Raw genomic sequence first — 17,238 nt, forward strand, 5'->3', positions numbered from 1 at the left:
CATGGGGTCACCGTTGCGTGAGTTTGTGCACGTTGATGATTTGGCTAATTCTGTGGTGTTTTTTGTTGGAAAACTATTCGGGTTTGGAACATGTGAATGTGTGAAGTGGGAAAGAAGTATTGTTTAAGGAACTTGCGGAATTGGTGAAAGAGGTTGTTGGTTTTGAGGGAGAGCTTGTTTGGGATAGTTCGAAGCCTGATGGAACATCGAGGAAGCTTATGGATAGCTCGATGCTTACTAAGTTGGGTTGGGAACCGAAGATTTCACTACGGGATGGGCTCGTTGGGACTTACGAGTGGTATGTTGCAAATGTGAAGCGATGAGAAAGAAAAAGCGTGCGGTGAGATGTTTGTAAATTGTAAGTTCTTGCATTAAGAATCTGGTTCCAGTTATGAGAAAATCTGATATGATTAAATATATAGCTATGAGAAAATATGATATCCAGTGCATTGTATCATTATTAATTTATGTTGTTTTGATGTTAACTTTGGTGATTCACCAATTTGTGGAACAATTGAGTTGCTCAGTAACTTAATAAAGAAATACAAAATAGTTGATCATGCTAGTACAGGAAACTTAGATTAAGACGATGCATCTGTACAAAGCATTTGATTTTGATTAGTTATAGGACAATTTTGCAAGGGTTAGCGCCAAAACTTTCACTCCATTTGCTATATCTTCAGGTGAGGCATACTCTTCTGGTTTATGACTATACCCTGCAAAATCGACACTATACATAACTTATACATACAAATATAACACAATTTTAATTGCGAGATTACAACAATTTTAAACACTTTTCAATTAAGAAAAAGCAAAATCCAATAAAGGGAGCTAAGCATTGCTCATTACTTATATATCTATAAAAAATTAAGGGAGCTAAGCAATTGCTCATTACTTATACCTATAAAAAAAAAATGATATGTTCCTATTTTTTGGCATCATGTTTAGTTCCCCCTATTAATAAGTTTATATGCAAAATCTGATTCAAACCAAGGTAAAAATTGCGAGTCGGGGACTAGTTCGGCATTGACCAATGTTGACTTCCAGTAATAAATAAATTAAACATTTATATATTGCACATATATAGGGCACAAATCTAATTTTATTAAAATTTTGACTTGACTACTTTGACTGATTTTGATCTGGCTTTTTACTTTTTTAGTGCAACTTTTTAGGTGTTTTTGGGCGAAACGGGACGGGTTAGTCCCCAAACAGACACGTTAGTCAACTTTTACAACAATGATTTAAACAAAAACACCAGAAGTGATACAGCATATCATGAAAACGATTTGTACAAATATTAAAGAGATGTGGTACCTTTATAACATGGAATGAATATCATGCCCATAGGTGCTTTTCTGCAACAAATTTCAGCTGTCAACATGCGTTTTCTAATATTAATAGGCAAAGTTGATTTGTTCTAAGTATTTGGTACCTGGCCATAAAGAGTGAATCATGATAAGCTCTGCTGATCATCTTCTTGTAACTCAAATCCAATTCTTGAGTCGCAGATTCCATTGCTTTGATTACCGATTCATCCGATAGGGCGGGCGGGTCCTGGTTTACAATTTTAAACTCCAAAAGATCTACACCTCTGTTTTTTGATATGCTCACAGCAGATTCGTGGATTTTTTCAATTACTTTATTTCTACGTTTTTCATCAATATCCCGTGTATCTGTAACCAAGTTGTATTAATAGTTGGGATACATTTGTACAATAATTAGTCAGTAGCCACATAGATCAGATGTTTAAACATTTGTACAATAATAATTAGATAAGTGATGTTCCAAGAAGCATAATGCTGAGTTATTTGTAACAATCATGCATGAAAAAAGATGTACCAAATGAAAAAAGGAAGAAAAAAAAATGACACGAGTATTTGTTTAAAAGAATGGTTTGGTCACTACTTTCACAACATTCTCTCTGATTATCTGATACCTTTTGAACGGTTTAAATTGTATTGAACTTTACACTTTATACTATTGTATACCGTGAATTTTGAAAATTCCTGTTGTATGTAACAATTATAATTCAAGGTATAAAAATGTATATTGTATGCATTGAATTTACTTAAAAACATCTTTTTATGTTGCCAAAAATAACTAAAATATAGATTCTTAGAACTTGAATACATACAATAGGAATTTTATGAGTTGACCCAATACAACACTAACGTTCTGTCCTTACACTTTCAAGCAACGAACCCTTTTTTGAATTTCGACAAGACGAATATCGGGATATGTGTGTACCTATTTCGATGTGTGATTTGCTAGGGATGCTGTTAATTGCTCCTGGATGCACCTCTAGTATACCTTCAAACATAAAACACTTGTTATATATTTATGCTATTGGTATGTCAACTAATACAGTTCCATCTACCATGAGACTCAACCAAAGTAATTATGAAATCACTCCCAAACTTGTAATAATATCAAAATGAGCAAAAGAAATCAACTTTTTCAAGAAAAGATTTGAGAAACATGATTTGGAAAAGAAGAAATTACCAACTGTCCCGACCGTATCTATCGATCCAGATTCAAGAACATGTTTTTCCACCGCTAATGCCAACTCTGCAGCAGCAAGTCCTGCATCATTTCTGTTCCAGATAGTTTATTATACAATACAGGAAAAAGAAAAATTACAAGTGTGAATACAAAAAAGAAAAAAAAAAAAGTTAGAAACTTAATGGGATTTTTTTTAAAAAAAACGGGTTCACTTGATAGATAAAAGTTAACGTATAAAAGATTGTACCTTTGTGGCATTAAGACAGCACCAGCATGGCCTCCATTTCCTCCAAAATCAACTTTGATGCTTGCAGGTGCAGCAATAGCAGTCACAACACCGATAGATATACCTTTATTAAACAAATTTAAATATTAATATTTTACATAATTACATATGAACAGTAAAAGTGTAAAAGCTGAAGCTATAGAGAAGTATTCAACCTTCGTTTTCCAAGATAGGACCTTGTTCTATGTGCAGTTCTACAAAAGCTGAATAGCTTCTCTCATTTAAGAACACGTCTGAAAAGTCCTCATTTTTTGCATAACCAGCAAATTTTGCAGCATCCAAGAATGATATATTATGATTATCTACGGTTTGTTTAAGAGCTGCAGCAAGTGACACACTCCCAGCTAATAACCGACTGAGATATAAATGATCGTAAGAAGGAAAAAAAAAATAGTTATTAACTTTCAATGTGTTCTTTAGGTTCTACAGTACGACTTCTGTAATGGACTAAGTTACAGAAAGTCAATAGTTAACACAAAAGTAGACCTATCTTAATAGTAACACGAATCACAGGTTGCATAGTTGAAATCAAAATATGAAATTGATAGTGTTATATTGTCTTATTGTTTGACTGACTGATATTTGAATTCAACTGCACAATCGAATAAAGGTACAAACCTTCCCAAACAGCTGATTCCATATCTTGTAGGCTCTTCTGAGGTAAACATGATTACTTCTAATGGCTTTTTAGGCTTAAATCCAGATCTGAAATATCAAAAAGAAGCAACACTTTAGATGGTCTTAAAAACTTGACTAAAACGACAATACACTACAAAAGAAACTCAAATTTTGTAAATACAAAAAATCTTTTTATGTTCCTACATATTCCTTTTATTAAAAAGATGGTCAATTGGGTATAGTTATGCAGTCTTCAAATTCCTTTAATATTTTTGCGTATATAGAGATAAATATATGTAGTGGTAGTACCTCTTTAGCACATTAATGGCTTCAATTGCACCCAATACGCCGATTACGCCATCATATTTCCCAGAGTACGGAATAGCATCGATGTGAGATCCTGTTGAAACAGCAGATAGATCTGGTTCACTACCTTCCCTGTATAAGTACAAAAGTCAATTTAGCAACTACTCAATAGAATTTTTGAACACACGTATGCAAAAAACATAAAATAAAAAATAAAAAGAATACCATCGACCAAAGATGTTGCCAACAGCATCCTCCCTGACTGAAAGGCCAGCAAGTCCCATCAAGTTTTTAATAAACCTACAGAAAAAAGTGAAAAAAAAATGGAATTTGAAGGGTAATAATATGTATCGGAAACTAATTTCTATGAGGATAGAGTATGAGCCTATGTAACAATTAAAAACAGTACTGTATAAACTATATGTTTGTTAATCTGCAAATTACAAAATGCTGACCATTCATTTCTGTAGGTTAATTTACACTAAAACACATTTAATTACTTACGGTTAGATATCTCATTCAACAATAAACTTTTGTAATCATAGTTTATATACAAAAAAAGTTAGCTTTGAAAGATTCAATCAAGCTCATCACAGTTTCATATATCCAATTTTAAATAGTTCGCACTAGTAATCATAACAAAACATTGACATCACCGATTTTGGTACACCTCTATTTTTTCACCCCAAAACTTGACACGAACGTTACAATAATGTAGCATTAGTGATATGAAATGAAACATGTTGTTTAACGATTATAAAAATACCATAAAAAGTACAAACCTTCTAGCCACTACATCATTTTCACTGTACAAGATCCTTGTTACCGAAGGGGCTGGTGAATCCGAGAAACTAGCCAGTTCATCGATCTTACATGCAAACAAACCTTAACAATTAATTATAGTGAAAACATTGCAAAAATTCACAAACAACAAACTTTCACATGATTCATGTTATATGGTACAAGATTAATTGAGTAAAATAATAAGTCAAGTGGCATATACACTCCATCCTTCCCAAAGGATTACACTTTCAAATCGAAAACACAACTTAGCACTCCCTAAAAACAGTTTTTTAGTGATCTTTCAATATTGTTATCAGTTGTAACTAATTCTTGTATGAAGTTTGAGCAAGGAATGAACTTTTTTTAACAATTTGAATACTATTATATAAGCAACTCATTTGACCATCAAAAGTCAAAATATTAATGATTTAATACTACTACTGCCTACATCAATCTGTAACTAATAGAAACATAAAATCTAATACTCCGTATTAATTATAATTAATATTTACATATACGAGGAATAAATGATAAATGATGAAATAGTCTGGTATAAAAAAACACCTGTTTTTGAAGATTATCAGAATCCACGGTGAAGGAATTAGGGATGAATTGAATTTTTTCATCACCATCAAGTGGGTATCCAGAAAATTCATTCATGATTTTGATTGTTGGGTCTCTTTCATTATTAAAGTTATGAGCTTTAACGAAAATGCAACAACCCATCAAGGTAAGAAGCATCATCCTCATCAGCATCAGAGGGAATCTAAAACCCATTATCATCATTGTAATTGTAATAATTATAATGATAATAATGATCGAAAATAATAGATGGGGATTGTTATAATTAAGTAGGCTTATAACTATCTTTAGTGGTTTGATTCTTGATGTTATAATTCAGTAGGCTTATAACTACCTTTAGTGGTTTGATTCTTGATGTTATAATTCAGTAGGCTTATAACTACCTTTAGTGGTTTGATTCTTGATGTTATAATTCAGTAGGCTTATAACTACCTTTAGTGATTTGATTCTTGATTTAGAATACTAATAATGAAGTGTAAGAACAAAGATGATAATGGAGAGAAAGAAAGAAACACTTTGTAAGTGTGAGAAATGGTGCAAGTTTAATGCTTGCATTCATGAGTATTTATAGCCTAAAATCTCAATATAAAAATACATACTTTGTGTACCAAAATTGACTATATGTATACACCAAAATTGACTATCCATATCTATATTATTATTATTATTATAACACTTCCCCTTGGATAGCAATTTTATTTTGTTGAAGATCAACTATAAATTACTGCCTCGTTAAAAACCTTGCTAAAGAAAACTCAGTGGGAAAAAACTTTAGCTAAGGGAAAAAGAGTGCAGCATGGAGTTGACTCCCCCTCAAGTAGACATCGCTTCAGCTGTTACATCTTTTGAACATGTCTCATGCCAATGTTATGAACGTGTGTTCTGAAAATAGCAGTTGGAAGTGCTTTCGTGAAAAGATCAACAGAGTTTTTGCTAGATTGCACATATCTCATTTCAATCTGGTTGTCCTTAATGAGATTTTGAGTGTATGAGAAGAATCTAGGTGGTATGTGTTTTGTTCGGTCACTTTTGATATACCCTTCTTTCATCTGTGCTATGCAAGCTGCATTATCTTCATAGATAGTTGTTGGACTTTTATCGCGTTCTAGTCCACAAGAATCAGTAATGAGTTGTGTCATTGATCTCAACCAAAAACATTCTCGAGTAGCTTCATGTAATGCAATCACTTCGGCATGATTTGACGATGTAGCAACAAGTGTTTGTTTTTGAGAACGCCATGATATTGCAGTACCTCCATTTAGGAATACATATCCAGTTTGAGATTTAGCTTTATGTGGATCAGATAAATAACCTGCATCTGCATAACCAACCAAATCTTGTTTTGATTCGTTAGAATAAAATAATCCTAAATCAGTAGTTCCTCGAAGGTATCGAAATATGTGTTTGATCCCATTCCAGTGTCTTTTGGTAGGAGCAGAGCTGAACCTTGCCAACAAATTAACTGCAAAAGAAATGTCAGGTCTTGTACAATTTGTAAGATACATAAGAGCTCCAATTGCACTAAGATATGGTACTTCTGGTCCAAGAATGTCTTCTTGATCTTCACATGGACGAAATGGATCAGCTTCAACATTGAGTGATCTAACAACCATAGGAGTACTTAATGGTTTTGCCTTGTCCATATTGAAACGTTTCAAAATCTTTTCAGTATATGTTGTTTGATGTACAAGTAAACCATTAGGCATATGCTCAATTTGTAAACCAAGGCAATACTTGGTTTTTCCGAGATCTTTCATTTCAAATTCTTTCTTTAGAAGTTGAATGGCTTCATGGATCTCTTTATTTGTACCTATGATGTTAAGATCATCAACATAAACAGCTATGATCACATATCCGGATGTTGTTTTCTTAATGAAAACACAAGGGCAAGTAAGATTATTTGTATACCCTTTGCTTATCAAGTAATCACTTAATCGGTTATACCACATACGTCCCGATTGTTTTAACCCATATAAAGATCTTTGTAATTTAATCGAATACATTTCTTTGGGTTTTGCATTTGATGCTTCTGGTACCTTAAATCCTTCAGGTATCTTCATATATATATCACTATCAAGTGATCCATATAGATAAGCAGTCACAACATCCATGAGATGCATTTCTAAATTTTTAGAAACTGCCAGACTGATTAAGTACCTAAAAGTAATTGCATCCATAACAGAAGAATAAGTTTCTTCATAATCAATTCCCGGTCTTTGAGAAAAACCTTGAGCTACAAGTCTAGCTTTATACCTTGTAACTTCATTTTTCTCATTTCTTTTTCGGACAAAAATCCATCTGTATCCTACAGGTTTCACATCTTTAGGAGTGAGAATGATGGATCCGAAAACTTTTCTTTTATTGAGTGATTCTAATTCAGCTCGTATTGCTTCTTTCCATTGAGCCCAATCATGTCTATTTTGACATTCAACCATAGATGTTGGTTCTGGATCATCATCATTATTCATGATGTCATATGCAACATTAAATGAAAATTTCTCATCAAGATTTTTCATTTCATTTCGGTTCCATAATATTTTTGAATATGCATAATTGATTGCAATTTCTGTATTGACATCATCAATCTCCTCTGCAGTAGGAGTACTGATTTGTGGTTCTTCTTGAACACTTTCTTTTACTTCATTATCAGCTGATTTTCTTTTTCGAGGATTTTTATCCTTTGAACCGATTGGTCTTCCACGTTTCTGACGTGGCAAAGATTCATGAGTGACGTTATTGCCAGCTTTTGGAATTTCAATTCGAGCTGGAGTATTTACTGCTGGTATATATGATTTTGTCACCGTTTTTGTATCTGTAAATGCATCAGGCAATTGATTTGCAAGTTCTTGTATATGCATTATCTTTTGAACTTCTGTCTCGCATTCTTTTGTGCGAGGATCAAGATACTTTAATTGAGGTTCACACCATGAAACATCATTTTCTTTATTTTTCATTTCTCCCCCTAATCTAGGGAACAATGTTTCATTAAAATGACAATCAGCAAAACGTGCTGTAAAAACGTCACCTGTCATAGGTTCAATATACCTTAATATTGAAGATGTTTCATATCCAACATATATTCCCAACCTCCTTTGAGGACCCATTTTTGTACGTTGTGGTGTCGCAATTGGAACATACACTGCACAACCAAATGTTCTAAGATGGGAAATATTTGGCTCTTGACCAAAAGCAAGTTGTAGGGGGGAATATTTATGACTTGCACTTGGTCTGATGCGAATCAATGCAGCAGCATGTAAAATTGCATGACCCCATATAGATACAGGGAGTTTTGTTCTCATTATCAATGGTCTAGCGATTAACTGTAAACGTTTAATCAATGACTCGGCTAAACCATTTTGTGTATGCACATGAGCAACAGAATGTTCAACAACAATTCCTATAGACATGCAATAGTCATTAAATGCTTGAGATGTAAATTCACCAGCATTATCAAGTCTCACCCTTTTAATGGTGTAATCAGGAAAATGAGCTCTCAATTTAATAATTTGGGCAAGAAATTTTGCAAATGCCACATTACGGCTTGATAACAGACAAACATGAGACCATCTGCTAGATGCGTCTATTAGAACCATGAAATATCTAAATGGTCCACATGGTGGATGAATTGGTCCACATATATCACCTTGAATTCTTTCAAGAAACATTGGTGATTCTTTCTCAACCTTAAGTGGTGAGGGTCTAGTTATCAATTTTCCAAGAGAGCAAGATGTACATGGAACCATTGTATCATGATGGATTTTTCTATCCTTTAGTGGATGTCCATGAGTACATTCAATAATCCTTTTCATCATTGTTGATCCTGGATGGCCTAATCTGTTATGCCATAAACTGAATACACCAGGATCAATATATTTTTCGTTAACTACCATATGTATTTCTGGTACATTTATATGTGTATAATGTAATCCAGAACTAAGTCTTGGCAGTTTTTCAACCACATGACTTTTGTCAGTGATACTTAAATATTTCTCATTTTCTGTTGTCACTGACTGATAATCATACCCGTTAAGGTATATGTCGGAGAAACTCAATAAATTTCTGCTTGACTTGGGAGAAAATAAGGCATCATTTATTAAAAATTTTGTACCATTTGGTAGTATGAAATTTGCCTTTCCTATCCCTTTTATCAAGTTAGCAGGTCCTGATATTGTATGTATAGTTCCTTCCGTTGGTTTTAGATCAATAAAATATTTCTCGGATTTAAGTATAGTGTGTGTAGTTCCACTGTCTGCTATACAGAGATCTCCACCACTTGATTGATGTTGTATTCCAGCAAAATTCATATTGAACTTCATATATAAGAAATAAATAGTGAGTACATTAATATTACACAATATTTTAAACGCAAATAGATAGTACTGAAACATTTAGCAAACATAATGACAAAGACAGACGATATTAAATCGTTTATTTTTCAAAAGACACACAACTTAAACATTCAAGAAATCTTCATATAAATCAGATGGTTTCTCAGTGACTGTTGGATCAATATTATCCACAAAATTTACTTCCTTTTCTTTACCTTTCAGCGAATCCTGATACATCTTAACAAGATGTTTAGATGTTCGGCAAGTATTAGCCCAGTGGCCCATTCTACCACATCTGTAGCAAGATTCTTCAGAATTTTTAGAAGAATTTTCTTCAACATCTTGTTTAATGGGCTTGTTTTGTGGTTGATATTTATATTTTCGTGGATTACTATTTCTTTGACCACCACGGCCACGACCACGACCACGTCCACGCCCATTACCATTACCATAAGGATGGTTTCTACCATAGTTATGGCTTTTGGCATGATGATGGTGATGGTTATTATAACCACGACCTTGCCCGCGTCCTTGTCCCTGTTTATAATTATTTGCAGTATTTGCTTCAGGGATTGCAAGTGTACCAGTAGGACGGGATTGCTGATTTTTCATTAATAGCTCATCATTTTGCTCTGCAACTAAGAGATATGAATTAAGTTCAGGATATGTTTTGAACTTTAGCATTCTCAAATTTCTTTGCACTGTGATGTTTGCAGCATTCATTGTGGAGAAAGTTTTCTCCATCATGTCTGCATCACTAATTTCATGTCCACAGAATTTAAGTTGTGAACATGTATTATACAGAGCTGAGCTGTATTCATTTACTTTCTTAAAGTCTTGGAACCTTAATGTTCTCCATTGTTCCATTGCAGCTGGAAGTAAAATTTCTCTTTGATTATTGAATCTGCTTTTGAGACCTTCCCATAAAACATGGGGATCTTCTACAGTCACATAATTATTTTGTAAGCATTCATCAATATGTTGATGAATAAAGCAACATGCCGTAGCTTGTTCTTTTTCAGAACAAGTGTTGTTTTCATTTATGGTTTCAAGAATGCCCATTGATTTAAGATGCATTTTTACTTTTATAACCCATGGCATGTAGTTGTTTCCAGTTGATTCTAAAGGAGTAAATTTAAGCTTTTCCAGATTCGACATTTTCTATTATCAAAAATTAAAACAAACATCATGATAAATTAGAGTCAATTTATATTCATAAGTATATAAACATTAAACATAAATTTAATATAACATAAATGATAAGTAGGTGACAGTGTCGACCATGTGTAAGCAATCATAAATAAATGTTATATAACAAAAATATAAATATTAGTAAACATAAATGAAAATTTGGCGACAGTGTCGACCATATATTTTTTCAGGTGGTATAACCGACCTATATCATTCTGGTGGTATAACCGACCATATATCATTTTGGTGGTATAACCGACCATATATCATTTTGGTGGTATAACCGACCATATATCATTTTGGTGGCAGAGCCAACCATATTTAGTATTAAGATTATCGTGCTGATAACGTGTTATAATTCAGTAGGCTTATAACTACCTTTAGTGGTTTGATTCTTGATGTTATAATTCAGTAGGCTTATAACTACCTTTAGTGGTTTGATTCTTGATGTTATAATTCAGTAGGCTTATAACTACCTTTAGTGGTTTGATTCTTGATGTTATAATTCAGTAGGCTTATAACTACCTTTAGTGATTTGATTCTTGATTTAGAATACTAATAATGAAGTGTAAGAACAAAGATGATAATGGAGAGAAAGAAAGAAACACTTTGTAAGTGTGAGAAATGGTGCAAGTTTAATGCTTGCATTCATGAGTATTTATAGCCTAAAATCTCAATATAAAAATACATACTTTGTGTACCAAAATTGACTATATGTATACACCAAAATTGACTATCCATATCTATATTATTATTATTATTATTATTATAACAGGGATATGGGTTTTGGGGTTTTTGTAGCGTGTTGTATGGAGTGGAGAGCTGAATACGAATCCATTAATCATTTAATTTTAATCTTAAATCATATCATATGGGAATGCAGATGATGACAAACTATATCACCAACTTTTTTATTTTTAAAAGATGGTTTCTTACAAGTATTTTAGTTAATTAACTTTAGTTTAAGATCGTAATTTCACATATAATTAAATTAATTTCAATAACGTACTGTAAAATGCAGGAAAAATTTCGACATGGAAGTCGTTTATGATGTAATAATCTTGTACACTTTCTAAAAGTTGCTCATTATATACTAACATTGTAGGATATTTGCAAATTTGATGTCAATAATTAGTATTTTATAACTCTATAGTTTTCAAGGACATAATTGATCATTTTCATGATGTTTCAAATGTGCTTGTATTAGTATATGTTGATTAAGTTTTCAGATTTAAATTGCATATATAACTTTAATACGGTTATATGCTTATTTGTGTCATTAATAAATACTCGTAGTAAAACTTCTTAAAAAGAAGATACAAACTTGAAACGTCTCATAATGCTTTGCATTATTAAACAGAATATATAAATATAGTGGTAGACTGGTAGGATTAACAGGGAACTAACCAATTGAAAGGAAGCGGGGTAAGTAATTTTTTTTTTCTTCGTTTTTTGAAAAAACTTTGTTCACGAACATTATAGATTGGATGAAAATATGAACATTTAAAAAAAATACACTTTGTGATAAATGTTTTTATTTTGGCGGAAAAACGCTCGAAGAAATAATATATAACAATTATCGTGTTTTCGAACGTATTTTGAGGGTTTAGATATTAAGGTTTAGAAATTTATGGTTTAGGGTTTAGGGTTTATATTTAGGATTTAGATTGAGCTTTAAACAAGAACGATTTAGATTTAGGGTTTTGGGTTTTGGGTTTAGGGACTAAACCAAAACCCTAAACTCTAAATCGGGCTAAATTTTGACAAAAAGTACTTCACAAAACATGAAGAAAAAAACGTTCGAAGATTAACATTCTTCACGATCAATATTATGTTGAATGTTATTTTTGTCGATCTTGATGCCTGATTTTTTTTTTTTTTAATTAAAAAAAATTGCTTTCCCCGCTATCCCCCAATTGGTTAGTTCCCCATTGATCCTACCCAGTGTTGCAAAAAATCCGATTACTCACCGATTAATCTCTGATTAATCATTTTAAGAGCTTTCCTTTCCGATTTTCCAAAATCCGTTTATTTAATCGGTGAACGTCAATTGATGGGTCAAAATCGAATTTGGTAATCAAAGTCGGTCAAAGTTAAAATTGGTCAGCATTTTAGCATGTATTTATATCACACCCCAGTTAGGGCCTGGGCGAAATGTGACTTAATATCAAAATATACCAACATATTATAATAACGAGAACAATACTAAATGAGAAAATTAACTTCAATGAGTACGCAGCGGAAAATGAAATGTCGTTACAAAGGAATAAAGTAATTGTTTAAATGCAATAGTAATAAATGCGATAATCTCTTGATCCTATGTCCAGGTAGCATCACATAAGCATTAGATAAGTAAGCTTGAATCAAACAGCACCTGAGACAAAACATGCTAAAGTGTCAACCAAAAAGGTTGAGTGAAGTTCATAGGTTTAACAAAAGTTTGACCGTTGTTTTAGACCACAAGATTTAGTTTGTAAAGTTGATCTCCCGCATGATCAAAAGTTATGCCAAAGCGTGATATTTAGACTAAAGCGTGATACTTAGTCAAATGTATCGGGGACGTTACTCCCGATAGGCCTACCCCCAATAATTAAGCATGCCGCAGCAATTAAAAATATCACTGTAGGGACTTAGTCGGACATAGCCGGGTATAGCATAGTTTAACAGTTTGGTACTTGTGTCTAAAGTGTAAAAAGTAAAAACAGCATGTGTCTCATGAAATGTCCCGGTCTTATTGATTAAAAACGTTCCATATTAATTGATTTCGTTGCGAGGTTTTGACCTCTATATGAGACGTTTTTCAAGGATTGCATTCATTTTAAAACAAACCATAACCTTTATTTCATCAATAAAGGTTTAAAAAGCTTTATGTAGATTATCAAATAATGATAATCTAAAATATCCTGTTTACACACGACCATTACATAATGGTTTACAATACAAATATGTTACAACAAATAAGTTTCTTGAATGCAGTTTTTACACAATATCATACAAGCATGGACTCCAAATCTCGTCCTTATTTAAGTATGCGACAGCGGAAGCTCTTAATAATCACCTGAGAATAAACATGCTTAAAACGTCAACAAAAATGTTGGTGAGTTATAGGTTTAACCTATATATATTAAATCATAATAATAGACCACAAGATTTCATATTTCAATACACATCCCATACATAGAGATAAAAATCATTCATATGGTGAACACCTGATAACCGACATTAACAAGATGCATATATAAGAATATCCCCATCATTCCGGGACACCCTTCGGATATGATATAAATTTCGAAGTACTAAAGCATCCGGTACTTTGGATGGGGTTTGTTAGGCCCAATAGATCTATCTTTAGGATTCGCGTCAATTAGGGTGTCTGTTCCCTAATTCTTAGATTACCAGACTTAATAAAAAGGGGCATATTCGATTTCGATAATTCAACCATAGAATGTAGTTTCACGTACTTGTGTCTATTTTGTAAATCATTTATAAAACCTGCATGTATTCTCATCCCAAAAATATTAGATTTTAAAAGTGGGACTATAACTCACTTTCACAGATTTTTACTTCGTCGGGAAGTAAGACTTGGCCACTGGTTGATTCACGAACCTATAACAATATATACATATATATCAAAGTATGTTCAAAATATATTTACAACACTTTTAATATATTTTGATGTTTTAAGTTTATTAAGTCAGCTGTCCTCGTTAGTAACCTACAACTAGTTGTCCACAGTTAGATGTACAGAAATAAATCGATAAATATTATCTTGAATCAATCCACGACCCTGTGTATACGTATCTCAGTATTGATCACAACTCAAACTATATATATTTTGGAATCAACCTCAACCCTGTATAGCTAACTCCAACATTCACATATAGAGTGTCTATGGTTGTTCCGAAATATATATAGATGTGTCGACATGATAGGTCGAAACATTGTATACGTGTCTATGGTATCTCAAGATTACATAATATACAATACAAGTTGATTAAGTTATGGTTGGAATAGATTTGTTACCAATTTTCACGTAGCTAAAATGAGAAAAATTATCCAATCTTGTTTTACCCATAACTTCTTCATTTTAAATCCGTTTTGAGTGAATCAAATTGCTATGGTTTCATATTGAACTCTATTTTATGAATCTAAACAGAAAAAGTATAGGTTTATAGTCGGAAAAATAAGTTACAAGTCGTTTTTGTAAAGGTAGTCATTTAAGTCGAAAGAACGACGTCTAGATGACCATTTTAGAAAACATACTTCCACTTTGAGTTTAACCATAATTTTTGGATATAGTTTCATGTTCATAATAAAAATCATTTTCTCAGAATAAAAACTTTTAAATCAAAGTTTATCATAGTTTTTAATTAACTAACCCAAAACAGCCCGCGGTGTTACTACGACGGCGTAAATCCGGTTTTACGGTGTTTTTCGTGTTTCCAGGTTTTAAATCATTAAGTTAGCATATCATATAGATATAGAACATGTGTTTAGTTGATTTTAAAAGTCAAGTTAGAAGGATTTACTTTTGTTTGCGAACAAGTTTAGAATTAACTAAACTATGTTCTAGTGATTACAAGTTTAAACCTTCGAATAAGATAGCTTTATATGTATAAATCGAATGATGTTATGAACATCATTACTACCTTAAGTTCCTTGGATAAACCTACTAGAAAAGAGAAAAAATGGATCTAGCTTCAACGGATCCTTGGATGGCTCGAAGTTCTTGAAGCAGAATCATGACACGAAAACAAGTTCAAGTAAGATCATCACTTGAAATAAGATTGTTATAGTTATAGAAATTGAATCAAAGTTTGAATATGATTATTACCTTGTATTAGAATGATAACCTACTGTAAGAAACAAAGATTTCTTGAGGTTGGATGATCACCTTACAAGATTGGAAGTGAGCTAGCAAACTTGAAAGTATTCTTGATTTTATTGTACTAGAACTTGTAGAATTTATGAAGAACACTTAGAACTTGAAGATAGAACTTGAGAGAGATCAATTAGATGAAGAAAATTGAAGAATGAAAGTGTTTGTAGGTGTTTTTGGTCGTTGGTGTATGGATTAGATATAAAGGATATGTAATTTTGTTTTCATGTAAATAAGTCATGAATGATTACTCATATTTTTGTAATTTTATGAGATATTTCATGCTAGTTGCCAAATGATGGTTCCCACATGTGTTAGGTGACTCACATGGGCTGCTAAGAGCTGGTCATTGGAGTGTATATACCAATAGTACATACATCTAAAAGCTGTGTATTGTACGAGTACGAATACGGGTGCATACGAGTAGAATTGTTGATGAAACTGAACGAGGATGTAATTGTAAGCATTTTTGTTTAGTAGAAGTATTTTGATAAGTGTATTGAAGTCTTTCAAAAGTGTATAAATACATATTAAAACACTACATGTATATACATTTTAACTGAGTCGTTAAGTCATCGTTAGTCGTTACATGTAAGTGTTGTTTTGAAACCTTTAGGTTAACGATCTTGTTAAATGTTGTTAACCCAATGTTTATAATATCAAATGAGATTTTAAATTATTATATTATCATGATATTATCATGTATTAATATCTCTTAATATGATATATATATACATTAAATGTCTTTACAACGATAATCGTTACATATATGTCTCGTTTAAAAATCATTAAGTTAGTAGTCTTGTTTTTACATATGTAGTTCATTGTTAATATACTTAATGATATTTTTACTTATCATAGTATCATGTTAACTATATATATATCCATATATCTGTCATCATATAGTTTTTACAAGTTTTAACGTTCGTGAATTACCGGTCAACTTGGGTGGTCAATTGTCTATATAAAACATATTTCAATTAATCAAGTCTTAACAAGTTTGATTGCTTAACATGTTGGAAACATTTAATCATGTAAATATCAATCTCAATTAATATATATAAACTTGGAAAAGTTCGGGTCACTACATCTCACCCCAAGTAAAGTATGTAAGTTGTGCACAATAGAAAGTGGGGTTATGAAGTTCACCTTAGTAGAGAGAGCTAGTTATTCCTCGGAATAGAAAGTTGGACGAGTGAGCAGGAAAGTCAACCTATTGACATTTAAGAGTAGTTAAGTGTTTTGCCCATGTTTAAGTTTAAGTATGATAGCGTTTTAAGTATAGCTTGTTTTACTAAGTTTCTATAACTAGAAAGTTTCTACTTTAAGAGTGTTTTCTATTTTAGGATACTTGCCGTATTAGATAAGCTTTCAATCACCCCTTTCTCTTCGAATGGCCATTTCAGGTCTAGGGGCTTGAGCTATAGGACCCTTTAAATCGGAAATCCAAACCCTTCCGCCTAAAGTTTCGTAGAAACCATTCGTCCAGAAAGTTCGAAGATCTATACATCTCTAATACATATCCCAAAATGTCTTTACGTGTTATAATATAATGTGATGACCCGGAAATTTATGACCAAATTTAAACTTTATCTTTAAATGATTTAATGTTTTCGACACGATAAGTAAAGTCTGTAAAACTGAATCTCAAAATTTTTGAACTACTTTCATATATTCAAATACCTTTCGGTTATTCTTGACGATTCGCGAACAATTATATGTATATAGATACATATATATATACTATAACTTGAAAA

General features: G+C 32.3%; 1 protein-coding gene across 1 annotated transcript; it reads right to left on the reverse strand.

Moving 5' to 3' along the window:
- Positions 1–552: 552 nt before the first annotated feature.
- Positions 553–11,426, reverse strand: LOC139859100 (ureidoglycolate hydrolase). The gene is made up of 13 exons (XM_071847911.1): positions 11,377–11,426; positions 5,066–5,335; positions 4,501–4,586; positions 3,944–4,018; positions 3,722–3,850; positions 3,413–3,499; positions 2,950–3,149; positions 2,756–2,858; positions 2,509–2,600; positions 2,254–2,316; positions 1,439–1,679; positions 1,321–1,361; positions 553–716 (listed from the first exon to the last, which is right to left on the reverse strand). The coding sequence occupies exons 2-13, from the start codon at positions 5,285–5,287 to the stop codon at positions 619–621; spliced, it is 1,437 nt and encodes a 478-aa protein (XP_071704012.1). The 5' UTR covers positions 5,288–5,335; positions 11,377–11,426; the 3' UTR covers positions 553–618.
- Between the last annotated feature and the right edge of the window lie 5,812 nt (positions 11,427–17,238).

Source organism: Rutidosis leptorrhynchoides, chromosome 1 (assembly GCF_046630445.1).
Source record: "Rutidosis leptorrhynchoides isolate AG116_Rl617_1_P2 chromosome 1, CSIRO_AGI_Rlap_v1, whole genome shotgun sequence".
Lineage (NCBI taxonomy): Eukaryota > Viridiplantae > Streptophyta > Magnoliopsida > Asterales > Asteraceae > Rutidosis > Rutidosis leptorrhynchoides.